Genomic DNA, 20,587 nt, shown 5'->3' with positions numbered 1-20,587 from the left:
CCATGTTTCATTCAACCTTTGGGGAGGACCTTGATCAATATTTTGTTTCCACTTAAAGATGGCAGCAACACAACGCTTGATTTATTATTCATACCGGCAGGAACAAAACCGTTTGTCGTTGAATCTTAAAATTCCAGATTCCCACCGGGTCCGGTACATTCGTTGTTGAACAATTGAGTTTTCAATCATTCAACACCTTCATCTCGAATGGCGTATGCGAGGGGCATCAAGCCACCGTCATGATCAATCCAAAGAACACGCAAACAAAGGATTCCTCGTCATCACATAGAATCAGCATCAATTCGCCCTTGATCCTCTTCATTCAGTTTTCTCTAACATACCTTCATCATTCTACTTGTTCTCCACTATCAGTTGTTATAGTCCTCCCACATTGGTTCCATTTACCAACGATGACAGTTGATGATTGGATCTTCATTATTGATAAGGATGGGTGTATTTTTCTTACTGGCACAAGCCGACCCATTGATGACACGCTAGATGGTTCCTGGACCTTCATCACATAAGGGAGGGTTATACTTCTTACTTCCCCCAAAACGGCCATTCATTAACAACTTAGATGATCCTGGACTCATCTACATTAAGGAGGGCTAGTATTCTTACTTCCCCAAAGGCCGGCCATTGCATGAACACTCATTGATACCTCATTTTTGATTAAGGAGGGAAGGTGTTCTGAGCCTTCCCATTCCGTCCATTCCATGAACACAATGATTGGATTGGTCGTGGACTTTGATAAGGAGGGAAACAGTAGGACCTGTAGAGAATTAAATAACTATTCACATTGATTTTTTATGATAACTAAAATCATACAATCACCTACACTCATTTTGGAGTTCAACCAACCGAGACGGATCCCATCACAGAGGGATGGCAATGCTGCACTAAACTGAGCTGAGATGGACTCCACCAAAACTCTCTGAACACTTAACAAGACAAACAGTTATTAATTTCGCCGCAACCTAAACTAAATTGAGAAATTTTCACGAAACAAGATTTATTAAAGATCATTCTTTTATACTTGATGTACGACCTCGTTCGCGTTTGACGATAATTACTTTGATCATTGCGGGTTATGACGCATTTCGTTTGATTAAACGGTTCTTTGACGAGGTCGTGTGCCGTTCGACCCATCTTTCTCCAACGTATAAATTTTATACTCCATGAAAACGAATAAATACTCATTCACGCCAGATAGTGTATGTCATTTGACGTTAATAATCCCATTCGCTCCATTTGGACATTCCCGGTGATTGCGGCATAGACGGTTCTCCACTCGATCATAATAGTAACATATATATTTCTATTCTAAATCCGAAATTAAAGATATTGCGTCGGACGAACCATCTTTAGCACCAATATATCGTGTACATTATTTGTTTCTCGACAAAATTTCCGTCCCAATGGATATAGGAAGAGGAAACAAATGTTCGCTGATATAGAGTTCTAAGTAATATTATTAACATGGTAAAAAATATTAAACTCAAGACATATCACAATTTCTAATTATATAACAAAAGGAGAGGGGTAAAAAGATTATTACCATTGTCAAGCACGGTCGGCGCGACTACTGTTGCCATTAAGAAACGCCGGAATTGATCTGTGACAAAACCGAGCAATCAGTAAAAAGGGGGGGGTTGTCACTGTGAGATAAGCCACTTGTGGAATGGAGATGCATTGGGGAGGGGGGGTCTGTTTTTCACAGGGAAGCCTCATTATGGCTTCTCATATGAGAGCCTCACAGGTGGCATCCCACTGTGAGAAGCTTGCGTCGGGGGGGTACCGGGGGGGGGGAAGAACCAACCTGGGGGGCTCTCACTGTAGAGAAAGCCCTTCTCACAATTGTTTGGGAAGACTTGGGGGGGGGGAGAGAGGGGAGGGGGGCTGGGACCAGGGTGGCGGCGGCGTCGCCGGCGGCGGCAGGGTGGGCCACAGAGAGAGCGAGAGAGAGAGAGAGAGAGAGAGAGAGAGAGAGAGATATGCATCTAGCCCTAGAGAGAACGAGGAAGGGAGCTACCTCGGGCAATAAAGGGCGGGGCGGCGTCGGCGGCGGCGTCGGCCAGAGAGAGCGAGAGAGAGAGAGCAAGAGGAAGAGGAAGAGAGCGAGAGAGAGAGAGATCGAGACACACAGAGTTCAGGGGGGGGTGTGTTCAAAGAGAACACGGTGAATGGTTCACCGTGTCTAAACGCGGTGAACCAATCACCGTGTTCAGACATGGTGAACCAATCATCGTGTTCTATGCATTACCCCGCACCCGCGTGAGGGTGTGTAATACATTAGACAACGCGGTAAATAGTTCACCTTGTTTAGACACGGTGAACGAATCACCGTGTCTAATGTAATACTAACACCCCGCCGTGGGCGTGAGTAATACAATGAACACGGTGATTGGTTCACCGTGTCTAAACACGGTGAACCAATTGCCGTGTTCAACTTAGCCACCTGGCCCAGGCCCTGCCCGCGTGGCGCTGACGTGGCGCTGGCGTGGCAGGGCTAGAGCCATTTTTGCAAATAATTTTTAGACGAGGCTATTTGAGCAAATAAAATTTTTCAGGGGGCTATTTGCAAAAAAAACCCTAATTATTATCTGTTCTGTTTACTAATTGTTGATACATCCGAGTGGATTTTATAATTATTATTAACAGACATGATTTATTTATTTTGCACATTATTATTATCATGTTCTATTATTGGATATGACTGTTGCGGTCGGATTCCTCGGAGGAAAGGGATTTATCCGGTACGCGGTTTCCGAGGAGAAACAGCGCGTAATTGTAGCTCTCGCGGTTAGAGCGACGGAGTGGAGATGCTCTAAATTATGACCTTTGTGGTTTCAAATTTAAATTATCGTTATTCTTGATGTAGATTTCTTGTTAAGCATTGCGCTTATTTTTGTTGTCTACTGTTTCAGGTACCGAGAGTCGGGGTGTGTGAGATAATTGGCCGGCGAGAACTCGTTAGATAGATTTCAAATATTGGACATATGATTTATTTTGACATGAGATTGATTATATGGACATTTAGAAGTTATTGTTTAGTTTCGTTTTAATTAATAAATTATTTAGTTTTTAACTGAGATGGTGGCTTTGGATCAATTTAAGGCCTTCCGTTTTCGGAGGTTCTTCCTCTGAATTCGTGGCCGGTTGTTGCGGTTCAGATTCGAGCAGTCGGATCTGGGGCGTGACAAGAACCCCTTTTTAGGGTGTTATTACCCTATTTATAGATAGCCCCCATGGTCAGTTATTGCTCTTACACGATCGGCCATTATCTCCTCATATTCCGGACTACATCTAGCCGATCGGAACCGCACGTAACTGCTTACGGTTACCGTAACTTCCTTCAATTGGCGCGATTTGGTTTCAATTACACTTTTCCGGTGCTCCTGGTGCACGACCGAATAGACACTTTTGAAGGAATACCAGCATCCCACTTGTCCGCGCCTAATTGGCTCAACAACAAGCATGTTCAAATGTTTAAAATAAAATATTAAAAATTCAGAATAAAATAAACCTCCTCCTCGTAAGTTAAAAATATTATCCTATTAAGTCATAGATAGCAAAACTTTAAAATGTTACAAATTAAACCATTATTTACCATCATATTACAAAATTATTATACGGAACAAGATACATTCAAACAGGATCATTGTAAAATAAAAAACAAATTTGATAATACAATTGAAGTAAAATAGATTACATAGATTCAAGAAAACTAGAGCTTGAGGGTTTTATTTATACTAAGGGTGCGTTTAGTTCGGGTTATCTTAGCAAAATTACAGATAATCATGTTAGGATTACCGCATTTAGTTAATCCGGTATGTAATTTGTTCGGCATTGCAATATTACAAAGAGTGTAAGATTACACTGAAAACATTACCGGGGGGAGGGGTGGGGGTGTATCTTGAATTACTGAAGGCAACAATCTTGCATTTTATATAAAATTACAAGTTTACACCTCCAATTCTCGAAGTCCTTTTAATACGTCATTTTAAAAATTTTAATTTAAAATTTTAAATTATCAAATTTTAATTTTAAATTTTTAAATTTAAATTTTAAAATTATAAATTTAATTTTAAAATTTTAAATTTTAAATTATTTAAAAGAAAATTTACTAGAAAATTTATTATTTGTAAATAGTAAAAAATTTTAGCCAAATATAATTACGGGCAACTTTGGAATAAATTATACTTTATTGTTAAGATTGCTGAGTTTTATGAAGTGAACTAAATATAGTAATACTATAAACGCTCAAATCCAGTATTATATTACTGTATTAAATCAAACACGCTAATACAGTATTCATAATAACCTTATTTACAAATTCAAAATAATTAAATATATCGAAATATTTTGTAATATCATAAAACTCCAATCAAAGCTAAAAAAGCGAACATGGATAACATTGGTCTTTCAAAAATAGAAACTTGTTCTCTTATGTTAGTTCACAGATTGAACCTTCTTGGCGACTCCAAAATATCATTGACCGATGCACATCTCTGGCGATGCATTTGCAGCAGTGTATTTTTGTTAAAATATATCGTGAAGCCAATAGGGCCGCTGATTATTTAGCAAGTCATGCGCTTAATTCAAGAAGTAAACTGGTTTTTGATTCTACCAGTCACCTTCTCATAGACTTTGTTAGGATACTTTTTGAAGACTCTGCAGGTAGAGTCTTTTTGCGTAAAGTATAATTGATTTTTGCTTTTAATAAATTAGCCTATTGGATCTTTTGACAAAAAAAAAAAAAAAAAAAAAAAAAGACCAAGTAGGGAGGTGTACGTACATTTTCACCTTCAACTGTTGCCCACCCTTCAGTCTACCAACCAATCACCTTCCATGGAGGAGGGACTCCGTCGTCGTCGTCGTCGTCTTCGTCTCCGCCGACGATCCCCCTGAACTCTCGTCAGGGCTCTCGCACTTCACCCCCTTCTCCTCACACCCGATTTTTTCTCCACCGGCGGCGCCGCCGCAGCCCTCCGCCTCGGCGATCTCCGTGGGCGGGGGCGGGGGCGGGGGCGGGGGCGGGAGCCGGAGCTCCCTACCCAGGTACTGCATCACCCTCCCAATCCTCGGCCGCGCCGTCGCATCGGGGTGCGCGCACATCAACCCTAATCTCAATACCTTCTCCGCCTCCTCCGCCTCCTCCCCATCCACGGCGATCCCCAACCTCCGATCCACCACGTCGCGAATCGCCCCGCGGCTCCAACACCCCAGCACCCAATCCACTAGATTCGGCGCCGGCTCCCCCGCCCCCGCCGACTCCTTCGGCGGGATCGGCCTCCTCCCGCACGCGACCTCGAGGAGGAGCACCCCGAACGCGTACACGTCGCTCGCGGGGCTCGCCATTCCCGTCCTCGCGAGCTCCGGCGCCATGTACCCCATCGTCCCCACCGCGTGCGTCGCGCGTGCGCCTGCGCCCCCCTCGTCCCCATCCCCTCCTCCGCGATCGTACAACCGCGACAGCCCGAAATCCCCCAGTTTCGCGTTCATCTCCTCGTCCAGCAACACGTTCCCCGCTTTGACGTCTCTGTGCACCACCACCTTCTCCCACCCTTCGTGCAGGTAGAAGAGCGCCGAGGCCACCCCCCGCACGATCCGGACCCTCCGCGCCCAGTCCAGCGGCGGCGGCGGCGGGGCGTCGCAGAACAGGAGCTTGTCGAGGCTCCCGTTGGGGACGAGCTCGTAGACGAGAAAGAGCTCGCCCTTGCGCCTGCAGTACCCGAAGAGCCGCACCAGATGTCGGTGGCGGAGCCTCCCGATGCTCGCCATCTCCGCGACGAATCCCCTCATCGTCGTCCCCTCGCGCGAGCCGTGCGAAACCCTCTTAATCGCCACATCCGCGCCCGTGCTCGGGAGCTTCCCTTTGTACACTCTCCCGAACCCTCCGATCCCCAGAAGCTCCGTTTCTCTGAACCCCTTCGTGGCTCTGAACAGCTCCTCGTAGGAGAACCTGTGGGTTCTGTACTCCCCTTCCCAATCCTCCACAACCTCCGCGTACCTAATCCTCCTCTGCACCCCCAAAATTGTGCACAAAATCGCTGTGATCAGCATCGCCGAGCCCGCCAATGGCAGCCCAATAAGCAAAAAAGCGCTCTTTTCGCTTCTTTTTCTCGCGGGGAGCGAGGGGAGCTTCGAGAGATCGAGAGGTGGGGCCTCGCCGCCGATTCGCAAGCTCCATCCGAGCACGTATTGCGAGCTTCGAACCGATCCGGATGAAGAAGAGAAGCCCACGAACATGGTTTCTTCGATCACTGAAGAGAGATCGACTGGGAGGGATAAAAGAGGGATCGTCGGCTTGGGCGCGTCGACGGGTGCGATTGTCACGTCGAGCTTCGTCTCCTCTTTGCTATACTCCACCCACACCAGCATGGGCTCGCCGCTATACAGGCTCACGTTGGTCAATTTCCCGCCCTCGTCGTAGTACGCAGCGGGGGCCGCTGCGGCCGATCGGAGGCCGTTGATGTCGATCCCGACATGGTTGTTGTCGAGGTCGTCGAACTCGACGTTGTAGATGGTGTCGAGCTCGACAGCCGCCACATGGTTGGCGGGGCTCCCGTTGTCGGACTGGTTGAAGAGGCCGAGGTATTGGACCGCGAGCGCGCCCGGGCGGCCCCGCGTCGGGGAGAGAACGAGGGCGAGGCCGTGCGCGCTCACGTCCGCGTACTCGGAGGCGATCGCGAAGGCGAAGGTGGTGGTGAAAGACTCAACCGTGCGGTTGGCGTTCTTGAATTGGAGAGGGGAGGAGTGAAAGGCGTGGCCTTGTTGGTTCTTGGTGGTGTTGGTCATCACCAAGAGGCCGTTCCCGGCCACCTCGGCTATGCCGTCGAGGTGGAGTTCGGAGCCGATGAAGCCGTTGTAGGTGAAGGAGTCAGAAGTGGGCGCGGCTTTAATTTCGACGAGCATGAAGAGGAGGAGGAGGAGAGAGAGGAGAGAAACCATGCTTTCATGAGTTGATGATTGAACGAATGCGATCGAGTACCAGGTAGTATGAAGGGGTTTTAGGACTAGAGAAAGTGTCCGTCTAGTTTAGAACTAAAAAAGAATTATAATCTTTGTCATTTCTAACTCAATTATTCTTTAGGTTTTCTAACTCTTATTTTTTATTTTTAGTAATAAAAATTGAAGTGATAAAATCAGTCAAGGAAAAGTGGTTAGTACCCATTTTTCAATTGCAGATATGGACTTTTTTTTTTCAAATAACTCTAGAAAATATTATAATTAGCTAAATATTTCTACTAAAAAAATATTTGACTAAATAATCCTTCTTTTGCTATGTTAAAATTAGGGTTAGATTTTTTTTTTTAAAGCGGTGGTAAATCATTCACCGTCTTTCTAATTTTTTACAAAAACAATGAATTATTCACCGTATGTGATTTGTTGAAATTTTTATATGGTTGTTAGGATTATATACGAGAAATAAAAAAAAGTGAAATTGTTAGAATTGTATGTAGATTATTAGAATTTTTGTTTTATTGTTAAGATTGTATAGAGAGATTATTAGGATTTTTTTTTGGTGTTAAGATTGTACGTGATTTATTGATATTTCTGTTTGGTTGTTAGAATTATATTGAAAATAGAAAGGAACAAGAAAAAAAAAAAGACGATGAATAATTCACCGTTTTTTTGAAAAATTAGAAATGCTGAACACGATAAATGATTCATCGCCTTTAAGAGAAAATTTTACCGTCACTCCTACATAGCAAAAAAAAAAATAGTTTGCTAATTGTTTTTTTATACCGTTATTTATCTAATTAAAATATTTGGTAAAATTATTTTCAAAAAAAAATCCAATGAGTGTGTGAATTCTGTTGCATGATAGGGAAAAAAAAAGCTAATTGGTATGGAATAATAGATGCATCTTTTTCACGAGGCAGTGAGGCTAGGGCAGGTTTGTCTAAAGTTTAGTCCTCATCACTGAGACAAGGACAGTTTGTCGAGTTTAATAGTCAATGATTTTATAAAAAAAGGTAGCCCATAAATTTTAGAGAGTTTATGGTCCAAAAAATTTATAATCTTTGCAGCCTTTCATCTAATGAATTAAGGCTTTAAATATATTTTTTTTATCTTCTAGTAGATAAAAATGATAAAATTAGTGGATTAATTATAGTCTTTAATAAATGAACTAAATTGTAAGGTTTCAACCCAAATAGAATTGTAGACCTAACAGAACTCTATAAATATAATAGAGTTAATTTCAATGGTGACCATCAAAATTTATAAATACCCTCTCAAAATCATTAATATCACTATTACCATTCAAAATGTGTATGATCTTTTAAATCTGCCCAAAATAATTACCGATTTTACCCCCTGACCCTTCTAAGTAGGGATGCAAACGGGGCGGATCTGGGGGCAGGATCCCCGCTCCGCCTCCCGCCCCAACTAGCAAAATCCCGCCTACCTCCCGCCCCGAATCCGTAACGGGTTAAAAAATACATCCCATAATCCGTCCCGCCTCATAACCTGCCTCCCGCCGGCGACCCGAATCCACCCCACCAACTAATATTTTTTATAAAATTATAATATTATTAATATTTTATAAAATATAAATTAATAATTTTTAATAATATTATATATGTATAATTTAACAATATCAATTATAAAAATCAAAAATATCAATCACAATTCAAAACAAAATTCATAAGTTTCAAAAATATTAGAAATGAGAGTACTAACTTATTTGTATTTTGAACTTTTTTGTAAATATATTATTTTTTAAGAATATTTTTTAAAATATAAATAATTTTCGGGACGGGCGGATTCGGGGCGGATCATAGCGGGGCGGATTTGGGGCGGATTCGGGGCGGATCAAAATTTCTCTCGTTTCCTGCCCCGAATCCATCTCGGATCGTAAAATTTACCTCGTTTCCTATCCCGAATCCATTTATTTTCTCCTATTTACTGCCCCGTCGGGGCGGATCGGGACAGGAGCTCCACCAACCCGGATCCGTTTGCATCCCTACTTCTAAGTTGTTTGAAAGATACTGGGAGAAAATCTATATTCAATCCCCTCAACTGTAGGCTATTTTGAAATAAGTCACTGAATTTTTCTTTTTTACAGAGATCCATTCATTTTTTATTTATTTTAGATTTAAATTAATTCAAAAAATAAATTAAATATTTTTGTTACAAATCAAAATGATACTCTTTTCTTACAATTTTTTTTTTTCAGTTTCTTGATATTACTTCACGATTTCTTAAAATTAGTTAGCAAATTTTTTGGGCATTTGTTTACTAAGAGGTGATCTAAAATACTTCAAAAAAGTATCAATTTCTTGATACTTTCACATCATTTTTAATGATAGATCTTTGAATTCACACGATCTAATACTATTAAAGGTGTGATCAAATATTATAATTTTTATTAAATTTATTTTGAATGTCAAATATATCATATTTTGAACCTATAGAATTTTGAAATGTCAATTAAAAAAATTGAATATCAAAATTGTAAAATTGAAACAAAATAATTAAGATTTCTCAATTAGATAATTTAAAATTTTCCCAATCAAATAATTATTTAATAAAGAGGTATATTTTAAAGTGATGTGTAAATCTTACAGTGTCACGCTTTGAGACCGTCAATTCAGCTTGCCTAGGTACGTGCAACAGACCTGCTAAACGGGCAAGATTCCCTCTTCTCACATGAAAAGAAAACATGTACCATCCTATACAATTGTGTACATGATATGGATACATTATAGCGTCAGAGTACATATTACTAAATCTGAACCCATTACAACATTAACTTCTAAGTTACAACTACTACAATTTAATCTCTTTAATGTTTACACACTTCACTCTCCAAACCATATGCAGTCTTATATATATAATGGGGTACTTTGACCTAGACTGACTAATCACGGTTTATCTAACTCACGACCTCTTTGCCGTGATCACGCGCTTCACTACCGAAGGGTAACCCTAGAAAACATCAACCACAATGGGATGAGAACTTAAGGTAAGTTTCCAATGAGTGCAACCGCCGAAACTGGCGCTCTACATTCACTTGGTCTAAAGAAGATATTAGTATATAATAATAATAATAATAAACAATAAATATTTCTACAATAGAATGCAATAATTGAATTACAACTACAAAATCTCAAATATAACAATATGCTACCATGTCATTAGTTACAAGTTTACCCAATTTATCTTATATTTCTAACCATCTATTTGATTGATTCCATTTTATACTGTACTTCATGGAGAGCCAAGGGAGATCGTACTACTCTCCAATCAGTAGATACTCTACATCTCATAGAGAGCCGAGAGAGATCTTATTACTCTCCAATCGATAGGCAATTGGAGTCGGGGGCGATCGTCCCACCAAGCGCCGCATAAGCAGTCAAGAGGATTGGCACTCCAATGCAATGTGGGAGTATATAGTGAAAAAGAATAAAAGTCCAAAATAATTCTCTTAACAACCTTATATGACTCAAATTTATAAACTATATGAAGCCTATATACTCATTCTAAATTTTCATGATCATCGTATGTATATTCCTCTTTTTCATTAAAAAATAAACGTGAGATTGACTAGACTGGCTGACTAGAGACTAGAGGGGCTGCCCTAGTCAGGCCCAAGGGGCTGCTTTCTACGGCCCCTGATGGGGCTGCTTTATGCGGCCCAGGTGGAGGGACGCCTAGGACGGTGGGGCAATGGCGGCGCAATTTCGCCAAAACCTAGTGTCGATTGCGGTCGACCAACGTCATCATTAACGCAAGTCAATCAACAAATTATTTCAATAAAATAAAACCAAAAAAAAAATGGCATTTGGCTCTGATACCATAGGTTAAATTTTATAAAAACTAAGATCGTACTTTCTGACATGATTTTAATTTCTAAACTCGAATTGTAAATGGTGATTCTTACTTGTAATTCCTCTTCATTTATAATATATAAAAGAGAGGGATGTTTCGAATTTATTCCTTTATCCCCAAGATGGAGCCGTCACATGAAATTAGAATTAAGGTTAAACCGGAATCCTCGTATATTATATATATACATAACCTATTGTAGGGATATTTAATCATGTCCGTTCATCAAAACGTATCCAGATACATCCTAACCGTTGGATCGACCGTATCTTTATAAATCATCTCAAATAGATCGACTGTATTTTTATAAATTCGCTTTAAATAAATCACATGGGCCACATCCAACATCCATATCATATATGCTTTGTATAAGTTAGTGTATGTCCCACTTAGTGTGATTAGGAAAAAAGTTTTGTCCGTTCGACAGATCTGTTGTACGTAGCCGAACGAATCCAATTGGCGGGATTCGGAACGTGACATTTATTTTTGTAAATAAAATTTTGTACATCAAAATGTATAAGGAAGGCTAGAGATTATAAGCAATTTTTACACCCATGGATATTTATTTGGCAACAAAAAATAGAAACAATCAGGCATCTTCAACATCATATTTGTTTTTTTTTTGTTTTCCTGAGTGCCCGTTAGCCCAATTTTGCCCCGCAAAACGGGCTTCCCCGTATGGAGGTGTTTGGCGGGGAAAATTCTAGAATGCAACGGCTATATTGATGACGTAACATAACAAACTAATCAATATGTCTCCTTTAGGGTATATATCCCATCATGATTGTAAAAAAATATTTTATTGTACTTTCTGTTTGAAAAGAAGGAATGTGATTGGCTTGTTACTGATGGCATGGTGCAAGTGTGATAGTATAGAATTCCTGTCGTTTGGCGGAAGGGGAGTTGAGCACAAAAAAATTGTCCACACCCTTGCCATTTCTTACCTCAGAAGCTTCCACAGTAGATTTTTTTTTTGGGGGGGGGAGGGAGGAGGGTGTTTTTTTTTTTAGAGAGGGGGGGTAATTACTTATATACTCTTGAAAAGTTTTTGACTTTTCGATTTACCCTTCTTAGAAGGCTAATATTGAAAATACTATTTCTACGTTCCCACCTATTTCTAATATACCCCTAGAGTTAAAATCTGTTAATGAACTCTATAATCTCTGTAAAATTATTATTTTGCCCTTTCAAATATACCCTTCCACCATCACTGACTTTCTTATTTGCCTTTAAAATCAGGGGCACAAAAAGTATTTTGATTTTTGGTCTTTTCTAATATACCCCTCTACCGTCACCAACATTTCTTATTTGCCCTTAAGTTAAGGGTAAAATTGGTATTACTTAAGGGCAAAATTGGTATTTTAATTTTTTTTAACTGTGGTAGATATTTAACTTACGTTTAACCCAAGTTAACTTAACAGGAGATAACTGCGGGGGTATTTTGCAATAACGATGGAACATATGAGGGGTATTGTCACGCCTTGGATTTCAGCGGAAGCTCACCAGTCACGTGCACAGACCCGCCGTGTACACCACCACCACCAGTGTACACTAGGCGTCAACAATCAACATAGCAAAAACATAGTATCATAACCAGGTAGTCAGAGCAAAACTAAAAGTTTAAAAGCTTATACAACACAAAACCTTATTACAGCGTATGAGTATAAAGTACATTCTAAACAGTCCCAATATACATCTCAGAACTAAACTAAAATAAACTTGTAGAGGTTCATCTATTTAACATTGAGAATGCTCTAGCTAATCGCTGACCTCTCACCAGGAACCCTAGCCTTTCCCGTTATGGAAGGCTCTGCACAAAAACAACCAACAAAAGGGCGTAAGAACTGTTAAATAATAGTTCCCAGTGGGTTAGCCGCTGAGAGTGGCAAAGTACACCACTAGGTCAATTAAGGCATGAGTAGACTATAACAAGTAAGAAAAGTAAATACAACAAGTAAATAAAGTAATTCAACTATAACATGCCTCATCAAGATATGTTTTCTAACATGTTTTATATGCTACTTATCAGGTATACAAGTTCTGTATGTCGTGCTGGCTATCAGTTTGTTCATCTTTAACTATATGCCAATGTTAAAACGGGATTCTACTATTATAGTTCAACAGGATAAGAATATTATGTAGCTACCTTCCTACACTAACAAGAGTGTAATCATACAGGTAATGTCACTACAACTAATGACTAACAAAAATGTCAACCATCTAGTATGTTCATTACTAGGTATATCTCAACTACTGACATAAAGTACCTTTACTACTATGTCCATCTAAGGTTACACTTATTTACATTAACCCAATTAACAAGAGGCTTACACGTGGTAAGTCCCGGCTCATGCCGTGCCTAATGACCCCATGGAAGTCAACACTACCCACGGCAATCCACTTCAGCGCTCAGTCTCATACATAAGCGATCTGCTGTCGCATAGGCCAACTCCGAAATACCGGCTTGTGGGGTGCGACCCTCACAAGCATGTGTGAATGAGCATATTGGCAAGCAAGCGTAATCCATAGTATAGGGTTCACAAGTTCATCATGTCTCTAACATGGAATTTCAACTTTAACACAAGATCGACAATTAATAATAACTCAAATTCCACTTTCAACTCAAATTCCACTTTCAACTACTTGGTGATATATTTCTACCAATAGATAGCATGTACTTAATCATATGAATGATTCTAACTAGCTATACCAGCATACTCACATATAGTCCTCTCACTACTCCTTATACATAAGGAAAGTGGTTTACTAAGGTCATGCTCAATGACTCATTCTGGTGTTCATGCGACTCATGGCACCTATTCTATAGTTCTACATAAACCTCCACTACTTGGAGTACCCAAGCATTATGCAATTACCTCTACTTGACTACACAAGTATATCATCATGTCCAATTCTAGTTATTTAACTAGATCACATTCAATAATATAACGTTCATGTTATGTCATAATGCCCGATTCTAATTACTTAATTAGATCATTTACAAGAACACGAAATTCATGCTAGTTCTACCATGTGAGAGCAATAATCAATTGGTCCCCACCAGTATGCAAAATATCATATAAGATACTCCATACATGATTTCTCCACAATTCATTCTACTGTATAAGTGTATATGTATGTAATTCCACTATACAAGAAATACTAGAAGTTCTGTCGTCATGTTTACAACATGGAATTACATGATTATCTCAAAGGTAAAAACCATAATACATCATTCACTTAGTTGTACCACTACACTAAGGCTCTGTTTGGCAATGGAATTATGTTACACAGGATAAATTTTTTTTTCCTTGGTATATCTCAATATTCTAGAATAGAGAGGAATACCAATAATTTTTTGTTTGGATTTATATTAATTTATACTAGGGTATAAGCAATATGATGTTTAGTTAATTTCTTGAAAGAAGAGAAGAATAGTGAAAAAAGTTAAATGAATTTTTTTAAATGCCAATTTTGCTCTTATGAATGTTTCACATTCATAGCATGTGTTATAGAATATATAGCACATGAAAAAATGTAAATATATTTTCAATAATTGTACAAAGTAATTTATTAATTAATTAATCAACATGATTAAGAAATAATCTTTATTATATATACACTATCAAGTATTATTACAGTAATTAAATTTATACTAATAATATATATATTAGTAAACGCTATATATAGAAATCGGATAGGAGGATGGAGTAAAGTGGCGGTGCGGGGGTCGAGGCGTCATAAATAGAGGGTGCATGGGTCGAGACATCATAAAAAGTAGGAAAAAAAACTACTTGTTTATTGTCCCACCCTTGAATTCATGAGGGATGAATTTTATTCTACGGGTGGGGGAGAATATAATTAACGGGTTATTCCAAGATCAACTGGAATAACCCGCTTTGACTAGAATAAATTATCAATGGCAAATGTTATTTTGTTTGGAAGAATAATAAGGATAAAAAGTGTTATTCTTCATATATTCCGTTACCAAACGGAGCCTAAGTGTCATATTCATAGCTTAACAGCCGTTCACTATTGAATGTCGTCATACATATCTTGTTTACACAAGTTTGCTAATATCATGAATACATGCTAAATGAGCAAGTGACCTATGCATACTAAACAAGGTCCAAAACCTTTCCTCTACTACATAGAGGTTAACTTTACTTTACCAACCATGCATGTATTATGCAAACATAACCCCATTCAAGATATATTCAACATTTATATGTAAGAATTCCAATGTCATAATATCAAAGTAGATATAGGGGGAATTCACCTATTTCGGTAATTAAGGTCAAACTCACCGAATCGCCGTCAACTCTTGTCGATCCTGCAAGCGAATATATTCACCGGCCTTCAAATACCCTGACAAGTATACTAAATTAGCTAGAAGCTTAAATTAAGCCTTCACATATAACTTCACAAATTAACCTAGTTTAGGCAAGAATCTTACATAGAATGGAATCCAACTTGAATTCCACTTCAAATCAGGTTGGAATACATCACAACCAACCTTCTAAAGCTCACAATTCTCAGCCCAAAAGGATCCAAAACCTGCTGTGAACCATCACACATAAATTCCATCAATACTATTACTAACACATCCAAACTAGAAAGAAGTTAGGTTGCTCATCTTACACTGCTCCAACTTAGGTTGAAGCACCCCAAAACCAATCTACAAGGATCACTAAAACTCAGCCCAAGTGGTTCACAAACCTGCCGTGAGCTAATCCCAAAAACTCTATCAATACTTCTATTACACCTCAAAACTAGTGAGAATAGTAGCTAGTTTACTTTGTCCAGCTCCAACTCAGTTTTGACTGAGCTAGGATTGAAGAACCACAGCTAAGACACCTCCTCTACAGCTGCTACAAGCTTCCCCAACTCAGCTGGCAGCAAAGAAGCAAAGCACAAGCTCAAACTTCACTATTACAACTACTAATGCCTCAAACTAGAGAGAAGTTGGTTAACTAACCTCACCAAGTTTCAACTCAGTTATTTGCTGAGTTAGAACAGAGAGACACCTGTGAAACTCCTTTTTCTAACCTTCCACAGCTGGTCCAAAGCCCTCCAACTCAGCTAGCATCAAGAAGGGAAAGAAACAAGCTCAATCTATTCTTTCCACTTCAAAAATGGAGAAAAACCTAGAGAGAGAAAGAGGAATGCTCATAGCCTGTTTCTCCACTCAAACTTGATAAGAACAAGCTGAGGGGTCGATCACCAGGGGCTTAAGAAGATAAGCCTTGAGAGTGACATGACCAAAACAACCCTCAGCCATGCAGCTGCTATGCTGGATATCGATACTCGGGCATGAGGGTACCGGTACTCAGTGCAAAAAATAAAATTCGCATTTTGTAATGCACTTTCCCTCTTCCGGCCACTTAATCACTCAAGTAACCTGCCGAAAGCCTCTCGACAACACTTCATAAGATCTAGAATAGTTCTAAATCATTATAACACTAGAACTTCGCAATTTGTTAAAGTTTAGTGTACTACAGATATTTTAGAAAAAAAAAAAAAAAGTAGGTGATAAATCAGATATTTTAAAACGTATAAGGGGTATATAGACAATTTTCCCTTCTTTTTTTTTTTTTGGGCGGGGCGGGAGGTGTGTTAAATTTTGGGGACCATAATAGGGTGTTTTTTACATTTGGCCCCCTGAAAAAAAATTATTTTAAAAATAGTCCCAATAAATTTATATTTGTAAAAATAACCTTAATCCTGCCACGGAAGCGCCACGTCAGCATTTTGGGGACCAAAATAAAGTGTGGTGTGAGGAGTTAATTTTGGAGACCAAAATAAATTTTGGACCAAAATTAAAAATATTCCGATAGAAACTCTGGACCTATTGTAATGTTGGTCCTCAATGTTTGCAAGTTTTCTTATTTAGTCCCCAGTTAATTTTTTGAAGGTTATCTTTTATTTAAAATCTATAAATTTAAATTTACATTTACACTTAAATTCTAAAGTTTATTACATTTTGAATTAAATTTTAAAATTCATAGTTATATTTTTCTAATTCAATTTTTAAATTTAAATTTGATGAGTTCCAGTTTAAATTCTAATTTTGAAGTTAAATTTTAAATTAATTTTACATTCAAATTTTAAAATTTTAACTTTTATTTTGGATTAGAATTTTTAATTTAAATTCAATTTTAGAATTTTAAATTTTATACTTAATTTTAAAATTTAAATAATTTAATTTTTTTGATTTTGAACTTCAAATACAAAGTGTGAATTTGAATTCAGAGTATAGATTCAATTTAGATTTAGAATTAATTTAACTATAAATTCAAACTTTCATTTTATTTTTAATTCATTATTAAAATGTAATTAATAGGATCACAAAATTAAATTTATTTTAATATACTTTATATTATTTTTAATAATTTAACAAAATTTTTATCAAAAGTTTTCTATAATAGACAGTATTTTTAATAAAATAACCAAGTTCCCTTCAACAGTACTATTCCCCTTAGATAGGCCTAACATGCCCTAAATAGAATTTTGTATATCAAAAAATGCAGAAGGGGATGACCGATTAATTGTAATTATTTAATCTGAAGTATTTATTTTGCAAAGAAATAAAAATTTAAAAGCAATTTCTTTGCTTCGAAATTTTTTTAAAACAAGTTATCATGTATTATTTAGCCAAATATATTTTAAGCTAGTCAACAAAAAAAAAAGAAGTATTTTCTCCAATGCATTAAATATATGAAATTAGTATTATAAAAAATAAAAAATAAACACAAAACCAAGCGAGGCCTATTTTTTTTCTTTTTTGCTTTCAATTTTTTAAAAACAAATTGTCATATATCATTTAATTGAATTATTGTAAGCTAACAAACTATAACAACAAAATAAAAATCTTTTCTCAAAAACGTCAAATTATATAAAATTAGTATTAAAAAATAAAAACATGGCAACTATAATGCCTCAATTAGTATTCAAATTGAAAGGATTATCTTTAAAATTTCATTAACACCCCCAAAACCAAACTAAACAAAAAATCTGATAAAATAATTTTTTGTCAAGAATGGGATTCGAACCCATGCCCTTTCGGACCAGTACCTGAAACTGGCGCCTTAGACCAACTCGGCCATCTTGACTTTGCTTCTAAATTTTCAAACATAATATATAATTATAATATGAAATTAATATAGACCACAGTTTTATAAGTTATCTAAGATAAGTCACCGGCAATATGATAATTTTATAATAAAATATTATCAAAAATTTTCTTTTCTATACTATCATACAAGGTGGAAAATTTTTGATTCTATGTTATTATTATAATATAAAACAGTTGAAATAATAGAACCTTTCTTTACGATAAAGGTGTTTCATCCGCATTGTATAGCCCGATTGTAATTTCGACCCTCTTTAGATGTTGGAGTAAGTAATTTAAGAATAACCAACTCATTTTTTTAGAATAAGATAAATTACCTTGTTAGTGAAATATACTACCTTACCAATATTATGTATAAAAAAAAACTTTTGAAAAACAAAAATCAAACTTCTTAATTACAATTAATCATATTAGAAAAAGTCTCATACTGAATGAATACTATATTCTGTTGTAAATATCCTATCATACTCCTTATTTATCAAATATATAAATTTTTTAAATAAATTAAGGGATATAATAAAATATCCAGATATCCAAGCAGAACCTAGTATTTTATAGCTTAAGAGTTGAAAGTACAAAAGTTTGCTATCTTTTTAAATGTCATCTTTCCCAATAGATTCTTTAGTAGGAGAAGCATCAAATTTATCAACCAACTATGTATTTTGAACCACAAGAGAGTAAAGTAAGTTATACCACACATGGAAGGGTTTTCTTAAACTTTTTTTTCTTAAAATTAATAGCCATTTTCCATTTAAAAAATCCACTAATTTTGCATAGGAATAAAAAATCCATTAGTTTTGTGCTTTGTAAAAACATAGGCTAGTTTTTTCATTTTTATAGATACGGACCAAATTTTTTAAAAACCGACCAAAATATCCCTATTGAGATATATTGAAACTCGACATAATGCACTAATTAAACTTTAACTAAATTAGTTAAGTGAGGAGTAAAGTCATGTTAGACATGATTAAATGGGTTTGAAAGGTTTTAGAAGAGTTTGAAATGAGTTAGAATTAATTCCGATAGAAATCGAATTTTGGAAGAAGTGGAAATCTAGTTTCCCACACTTTTTGGACGTCTGGAAAAGTATTTTGGGTGCCTGAACCTTTCATATTGTCCAATCGGGCACCCAATTCTACCGCACATTCTACTCGAGAGCAAATGTTCGCAAAAGATTAATTATTCAGGCGTCTGAATTATCCTCTAGCTATCTGAAACCTTCTAGATTGATCTTACGGGTGTCCAGTTCCACTTCAAGATGCTCAACATGAGAGGAGGAGCCGCTCGGCTCATTAATTAATCAAACACCTAGTTTGCCCTATGGGCATCCGAAAACGGTGTCGAGCGGATGGGCAAGTGCTGAGATCAACTTCTAGATTTGCTGAACAAGAAGGCCCTGGAGCTGCAACCTAGGGCTTCAGGTGCCCGAAAGATCGGGCGGGCACCTGAAACTTATCGTAGAGGCAACAATTCATTAATTGTAAATATGAATGATTAGGGATTTAAGGGCAATTATAACACTCCTATAAATTCACATTCAACACTCCTTTCTCACCTTTATTTTTCCACTCACTTTCTCTCTCTACTTCTCTTTTTAAAAGGGAAAAGAAAATCCTAGGCCAACATTGTTGGGATTTTGGAGCTTTATCTTCTAGCAAGTTTAGAGAAAGACAAAGGTACTTGGAAGGAGCTCTAGGAGGGAGAAGACAACCTTTCTAAGCCTCATTTCTCTTGTTTAGAGAAGTAGAGGTGAGTTAGAGTTTTTAGGGTTCAAATTTAGAGAGTTTTTTCAAATAAGGGTTTTGAAGATTCCAACTTAGTTAGAACTTCCTATTTATGGTTTTCTAGGAGCTTCAAGAGCTCAAGGGATACTTTCAAGACGGTTTTACAAGACAAAATAGGGAATATCACCCAAATGAGTTTGATCTCCCTTTCATCTAAAGTATTTTTTATTTCTATGCATATAACTTAAACTTTCATATTCTTGTAAGTAGATTAGTCTTGATGGATTTGCATGAGACAAATTTATGAAAATTCATAAAAAAATTAGACATATAATCTAGCATATAAATATTTTTAATGCGCTCAAATCATCCTAATAGCATTCTTTACAAGCAAGTTAAACTCTATTATGAGAACATATGGACTTAATTGGCATTGCAATGGTACTAACATAGGGGAAAACCTATGTTGATGAACATAACAACATATAAGTAAACTATGAGAATTTGTTGTAAGCGACATGGCAACATATGAATGAACTCATGAGATTAACCCTAGCGTCAGTTGATATATAGGGTGTAAACTAAGAGATAGGCAACAACATAGCTCGTGGGATCGCAATCTTGCAAGCCATGACCTTCTGGAAGAGTCATCATTAGAGAAGCTTAATCACCCTCGACTCTTCTTATGCTTTAACTTTGATTACTCTTGTCCTAGTGCTTACCTAGTGGTGAGAAGTTCGATCACCTTTGACTCTCTATGAGGTGTTTATAAAGAAATTGGAATTAAACTAAAGAATCGATTAGAGTTAAGAAAATGTCATAAGTAGATCTTTCCTTAGATTTTAACATAGTGGCATATTATTTTGGCACAATGGCATCAATATAGAGGCAT

General features: G+C 37.4%; 1 protein-coding gene, 1 long non-coding RNA gene and 1 other non-coding gene across 4 annotated transcripts; all 3 read right to left on the bottom strand.

Annotated features, from left to right (window-relative positions):
• On the bottom strand, nucleotides 4,742–7,218 carry LOC109720747 (L-type lectin-domain containing receptor kinase IV.2-like). Its single transcript, XM_020248041.1, has one exon. It carries the CDS (start codon nucleotides 6,952–6,954, stop codon nucleotides 4,843–4,845), a length of 2,112 nt encoding a protein of 703 aa, XP_020103630.1. The 5' UTR covers nucleotides 6,955–7,218; the 3' UTR covers nucleotides 4,742–4,842.
• Nucleotides 12,438–16,132, bottom strand: LOC109720070. Of its 2 annotated transcripts, none has more exons than XR_002218863.1 (4): nucleotides 15,818–16,132; nucleotides 15,296–15,396; nucleotides 15,147–15,207; nucleotides 12,438–12,649 (listed from the first exon to the last, which is right to left on the bottom strand). It is a non-coding gene; the product is annotated as an uncharacterized LOC109720070 (long non-coding RNA). The 2 variants fall into 2 exon arrangements; XR_002218862.1 differs by having other exon boundaries at nucleotides 15,296–15,399; nucleotides 15,818–16,130.
• TRNAL-CAG lies at nucleotides 17,871–17,951 on the bottom strand. Its single transcript has one exon. It is a non-coding gene; the product is annotated as a tRNA-Leu (tRNA).

Source organism: Ananas comosus, linkage group 14 (assembly GCF_001540865.1).
Source record: "Ananas comosus cultivar F153 linkage group 14, ASM154086v1, whole genome shotgun sequence".
Classification (NCBI taxonomy): domain Eukaryota; kingdom Viridiplantae; phylum Streptophyta; class Magnoliopsida; order Poales; family Bromeliaceae; genus Ananas; species Ananas comosus.
The sequence above is the reverse complement of the archived record's forward strand: the minus strand, read 5'-3'. Positions and strand labels throughout refer to the sequence as shown.